The 6,003-nt window shown below is 40.9% G+C and overlaps 1 protein-coding gene across 1 annotated transcript; it reads right to left on the reverse strand.

Annotated features, from left to right (window-relative positions):
- Positions 1-329: 329 nt before the first annotated feature.
- MED10 (mediator complex subunit 10) lies at positions 330-5,072 on the reverse strand. The gene is made up of 4 exons (XM_083827483.1): positions 4,892-5,072; positions 4,510-4,593; positions 3,346-3,448; positions 330-1,696 (listed from the first exon to the last, which is right to left on the reverse strand). Exons 1-4 carry the CDS (start codon positions 5,017-5,019, stop codon positions 1,601-1,603), a joined length of 411 nt encoding a protein of 136 aa, XP_083683609.1. The 5' UTR covers positions 5,020-5,072; the 3' UTR covers positions 330-1,600.
- Between the last annotated feature and the right edge of the window lie 931 nt (positions 5,073-6,003).

Here is a 6,003-nt window from a genome sequence, read left to right on the forward strand (position 1 = left end):
CAACCTGAAGCCACGCTTCAAGAATTCCTCAGGACCTTGCACTCCAGGCAAAGCAGGAAAAAAAAAAGTTTATGTGCTTTTTCTTTATTGCTGTTATTTGCCAAGTTCGTGGAGTAACATTGTGGAGTGAAAAGCGCAATTAGTGGTTGGAGGGAGTACAAGGAAACGGGTATCTGCAGACTAGGGCAAGGCAGAGTAGGACCAGGGAAGAATTAGATCTCTTTGTGGCAAGTCTTCAATAACTAATTCAGAGGAACAGCCAGTTTTCTCAATTTTTTTCCTTCTGTTATGCCAAAGTCTGGTCAGGAATAAGTATGCTTGACATTACAGATGCTCCAAAGGCTTTACTTCATCAAAGTGACTAATAATCATAATAGACATTATGCTACTTCTTTTGTGATAACAAGTTTCTTGAATTACTTGATCTGTGAAACTATGTGAAATTGGATGTTAAGTATCTATGAAACATGAAACACATCTCAGCAGTAAAGGGGAAAAAAATGAAACTGTCTTCCCCTTCAGCAAGGTCAAGTTTTTATATGCAAATTTGGTTTCTTTCACTGTAAAAGCAGTCTTCCGCACTATTCCCCTGGGTAGCAATCCCATCAAGCTGTTTTCTTTCAGAACTGTCTTGCATATAAACAGTAAGAGATTTCACAAATGAGTATGAATCTAACCAGAAACACTTCTTGTGATAATCACTGATCCCCCAAATCTCCTGCTTCAGGTATTAAAGCTTTCCCCACAAAAAGCAAAATGCCAAGATTACTTTACCTGTAAATATAACTTGTAACACCCAAGTTCTGATACCTGTTTCATTTCTATCACTGACACTGATAAATATGCTAATTTACACAGCGTTCGGTTCATTCTCTAAAGAGTAACACACAAGTTTAATTTTTTTCAAATTTTTATTCTACAACTTGCTTAAAGAAAATGAACGAAGGCCTACATTAAATACTACACAAAATATTAACATTGTTGAGGAGCTAATCCCTGCATATGCTCCACTTCTACATCAGTCATCTGCACTGCAGCTTTCAGAACAAAACACGTATCTGAAGGTTTTCTTGGCTGTGATTCATTATGACACATGCAAACTGCAGCCCGACAGGCTCCTGTTCAGCAGAATTTTCCAAGGTGAACACAGTCAATTGTTTGTACAGTGATAAAAAACAGTTTACAAATAAAAAAAATCAAGTATAATAAATATATTTCTCAAAAACAAATGAACCCACAACCCTGGAGCACACTTTTCAGAAGACAAAAAAGATGGTTTTCTGCTCCGGAAATGCACTTTGTAGTAAATGCTATATAATCACCTGCAGGTTATCAAAGCATTTCCAAAACCTTTCAGGAAAGAACAACCAAGTACCACAAGAAGTTTCAACAGCGATCTTTGAGTGAAAGTCTTCATAAAGATGCAGTAGCTTCACACCAGAACCATGAGCGATCATCAAGCTCCTTTACGTCCTATCAAGGCCATTTGTAGTTTAGTTTTTAACGAAGTCTCAGATACCCCACCTCTTCAGTCCATGTTTTTATAAAGAGTGGTAAGCGTCAATTTATAGAATTGACATTTTTAGAGTTAAAGGCCAACTTAAGGAGGAGGATCTTCTCCTCGAATAGCTTTGTACTTTGCCATGTCTTCTGGGAACACCTTTGTAAGTTCTTGAATTAACAAGCTTTTAAATTTCTGGAAAGAAAAAAAACATTATGTAGAGAGAGACAGAGATAATACACACACTCCCACCTGCATCATTTGGATTTCATCTAGCAGTGTAATCCAATTAACAGAAATATTTTTACAACATTTTAACATTTCGGTGACCTAAAATACAGTTATCAAAAAAGACCCCACCCATCCAAAGTAATGTTTACAAGAGTCAAAGAAAACACTAACATGAAATCTGCTAGAAAAGGACCAAACTAAAATGCTTTTAATTAGCCATAAACAAACTAGCACCTTCACTTAAGAAACATAAAGCAGTGTTATCTCTCTGGTATACTCTGGTGCATCGATACCTGTCTAGAGTCCCGTCTCCCTGTCTCTAAGCAGTTTCTTCCATGTATTATAATTTAAGGAATAACAATTTGCAGAAAAAATATGCTGGACTCAGAACCTTAAGCTTCAAATACTTCTTTTCCTCCCTACTTTTACCACCACATTCCTTTCAGATGCTTTCCATGAATTTCTTCAGACAATTTTGAAGCAAGAATCCCTCCCTGCTGCAACTGCCTTCTCATGTCCTGGGATGAGAAAGAAAGTACTGGAGTAGTCCTATGCATTTTATTTCCCTTTCTAGTAGAAGATGATGATGGAAGTATATGATAAGTAAGTGGCATTACTGAAATTCAAGGAAAGCAGGTAGTCCTTTTCCCCCCCATCACCCATTCAAGATCACCCAAAATTAACAGGAAGTCAGATCAGAATGAAAGCCATTCAACTTGTTTTAAATAGTCTCCAGAAAGTAACCATAAACACTTCCAAGTTTAAGACATTCTGTTCCAGTCATACACCCTTCATTGTGAAGGTGACTTGTTTAGATGATGTTATTAGTGCAAAGCTGATAAAGGACATGCCCACTTGATTTACTATGTAATCCCCTCCACCTCTACGAAGGAACTCACACGTGCCTCAGAAATGCGTAACTGTTCCTACAACTTTTACAAGCAAAGTCCATTCTATCAAAAGAAAAAAATGATGAAAATATACAGATGTCTGCATTCTGCAGCATCCTCCACAATAATTTTAAAATCGAGCCTAAGAACGTTATGAAACACAAACACCCCTTTCTTTGAACTTCCTTTTCTAATTTTGCCATTCAGCAGTAGTTAAAACCATATACCAGAATGCTTAAGTTCTTTCTGGATAAAAGTGCAAGTTCAAAAAACCCTAAACGCTGGCATACATTTAAAGTCATTCAATAAAGACTAACTTGTGCTCATATACACTATTAAAAATGGCAAACATGCTAAGACCCATTCAAGACTGTAAAAATACCCCTTCTGTTTTGCTTATTTCTAAATTTACACACGTCACACAGTTACAGATACATAACAGTGTGAGGTACCCATTAGTATTCAGAACACAAATAACAAAAGAGATCTGCAACACTATATACTTTTAGTCAAAATGAATTCATAGCAACATCTGCATCTCCAGCTGTGAATTGCAAGCTTCCTGTATTGACTTCTCTGTTAAGGCACACGGATGCAGAGCAATCCCTAATGCAAATCACGCTGGAGGATTTAATAACTGCATAAGTGAAATCCTTTCCCCCATATATATTTGGGGAAAGGACTGAACAAAATACATTAGTAATTTCATTATTTCTGGCTTACCTTCATTGTGTCGATTTTTCCTTTTACTTGCTCATTTTTAGCCAAAGCTCGCTCCAGACACTCTTTGGTGTAAAGCTGAGGGTTGCGACCTTGATCTATATATCTGAAAACAGAAAAGATACTGCCTAAGTGATTGCATTTGTACTAGAAAGTTCTCTAAGGAACAGAAGTATTCGCTCTGCTTTTTTTATTACTACTGTCTGAAACGTGAATTTTAAAAAACACAGTTTAGATTAGTCACTTTCAAAATATTACTCAAGGAAGACAGCAAGCAGCTGTCCTGATATGTTGTTTTAAATCTTTGTTTCCAGAGACCCTGGATCATTGAAAAAATTATCAAAAATATAATACCCAGCTCCTCTCATACAATAGGTACATGTGAAAGTAGAAAGGTGAACCCATCCTTAGTAACTGCAAGGGGAATAACTATAAAATAGTTTCGTTAGTACATGGTAAGCAATTAACACGTAAGACACCAAGCAACTCAAAGAACAATTACATGTACGATACTAAAGAGTAAAAATTGTACCAGCACTTGAACAAGCAAACATAATATAGCAAAATAAAAATATGCTTAAGTATTAGACAAAGGGAAATTCCATCCCTGAATGAAGAAAAAGGAACATTTAGGAGTACTATCATAAATAAAGAATGAAAGGCCTATGAGAAAGCCCTATACAGCTAACAACACACCAGAGCGTAGCAAACTGATGATATTTTTGGTTTTACAAGATGCTAACAATTTACTAGTCTTCTGCATAAAAGCTATCTTGTAAAGCTCTCCCTCTACATTCATAATTTTACTTATAACAGTTAGATCTCCGACAGAAGGAGGATTGCCACTAGTGAAATTCAAATACCTACGTACTGGCCTAATTTATTTTTGTTTGCAACTCTACTACCCTGATTCTAACCTAGTGCAGAAGTGCATTTCCAAAATGAAGGATTTTACTTACTGTATTGCTAGATGGGGCAGAAGCTATATTACTGCCTACACGTACAGTGTCGTACAATGTAAATTAAAAAATTTATATGAAAGAGGTGAAACCAGGTGTATAGTTTATCATTTCCTGGTACCCCCTGGGATGTGATTTTGGAAGGAGGTGCTGAAGGAGGCAGCCTCCAGAGCCCCCCAGCACCCACCCCGGGCAGGAGGGCACTCACTCGAACACCTCCAAGGGCACGCTGATGTCGTGAAGCTGCTGCCGGCACTTGTCGATATCCTGCAGGCCCGTCACCATGAAATTCCTGCGAGGAGGAAACAGGGCGGCTCGTGAGGAAAAACAGGAACCAGGACGGGATGCGGGCTGGGTTTGGGCTGTTTTGGGGTGGGTTTTGGATGGGTTTGGGGTGGTTTGGGTGGGTTTGGGAGTGTTTTGGGGTGGGTTTGGGCTGTTCTGGGGGGGGTTGGGGGTGTTCTGGGGCTGTTTTGGGACGGGTCTGGGCTGTTTTGGGGGTGTTTCGGGTTGGTCTGGTTTGTTTTGGGTCGGGTTTGGGGGTGTTTTGGGGCCCGTTCAGGGGAATGGGGCCGCGCGGGAGGCCTCACAGCTTCTGGTTGAGGCCGGCCTGGCTGCTGGGCTGGAAGTCGCTGACGATGATGCCGAGCTGCCGGATGTTCTCCACGAACTTCTCCAGGTGCTCCTCCAGCGAGTCGAACTTCTCCGACATCGCCATCGCCGCGGCCGCCGCCCCGCCGCCGCTTCCGGCGCACCGCGCATGCGCGGGAACAGAGCCGGTGGGGGGGGCCGAGGGGAGGAGGGGAGGGCGACGCCACGCCTCCGGCCACAGCCGCCCAAGATGGCGGATCCCCGTCAGCCTCTGCGAGGCTCTCACTCCGTTTAATTAAACACCTAATTAAGCTCAGTGCCGGCCTTGGGGTGCTCTCTTTACCGTGCGGTTGGGCGGCGTTTCACATCGTGTCCTGGAAGTCCGCAGCGCGCTGGCTCCTGCGGAACACCCCAGCACAATGGCCATTTGTCATTTACGGTGGCGTTTTAATTGCGCTTCCCACTAACCGCTTCCACAGCTGACGGAAAATGAGCGCTAGACAAAAATAAGATCTATAATACCTAATTTACACAAGTCGGTATTTGCTTTGGGCACTCCCAATTTATCAAATACATGACTGCGAATAATGAGAAATATTTTTTTACCTCGAAGGCAAATCGATACTAAATTATATTTAGCATCTTTTATAAATGTCAGATAATTGGAGTTTGACAGCGTGGATCATTCAGTAGCCCTCGGCACTGCTTTCCTTTTTTTTTTTCTGATACCACGTAGCATCTCTAGGAATTTTTCAGTAGCCCCCAGTGGAGTGGGATGCACGCAACGTGATTAATCACGTCCGTGACAAAATTGCCAGCACCTTTAGAAATGGCGAAATTTCTAAACTCACTCGTAACTCACCAGTTTCTGTAGCCTTCCAGACATGGCCTGCTGCATCTAGATCTCAAAGTGTCTTTCTGCCTGGCTTCTCTAAGACAGTCTTTCCTTCCTGTCCACTTTTATAATACTGTTATAATCCTCTCTCTTCATTGTTTTTCGATCATCTTTTTCTTGGTCCTCAGCAAATATTAGCATATGGCCAGTAGTTTTAGATCAACATTTAGTGCTAGAACCTCTCTGCTTCTGAGTGGTTCCCTGTTGTGTGCTGCC

Source organism: Anser anser (genome assembly GCF_964211835.1).
Source record: "Anser anser genome assembly, chromosome: 2".
In the NCBI taxonomy this organism is placed as follows: Eukaryota; Metazoa; Chordata; class Aves; order Anseriformes; family Anatidae; genus Anser; species Anser anser.

What these genes read in the sequence shown, in the direction of transcription:
- MED10 (XM_083827483.1), bottom strand. Translation starts at nt 5,019, where the DNA reads ATGGCGATGTCGGAGAAGTTCGACTCGCTGGAGGAGCACCTGGAGAAG. An exon ending in GCCGGCCTCAACCAGAAGCT is followed by an intron (nt 4,594 to 4,891) that starts GTGAGGCCTCCC and finishes TCCTCCTCGCAG; the next exon opens with GAATTTCATGGTGACGGGCC. An exon ending in GAAAAATCGACACAATGAAG is followed by an intron (nt 1,697 to 3,345) that starts GTAAGCCAGAAA and finishes TTTTCTTTCCAG; the next exon opens with AAATTTAAAAGCTTGTTAAT.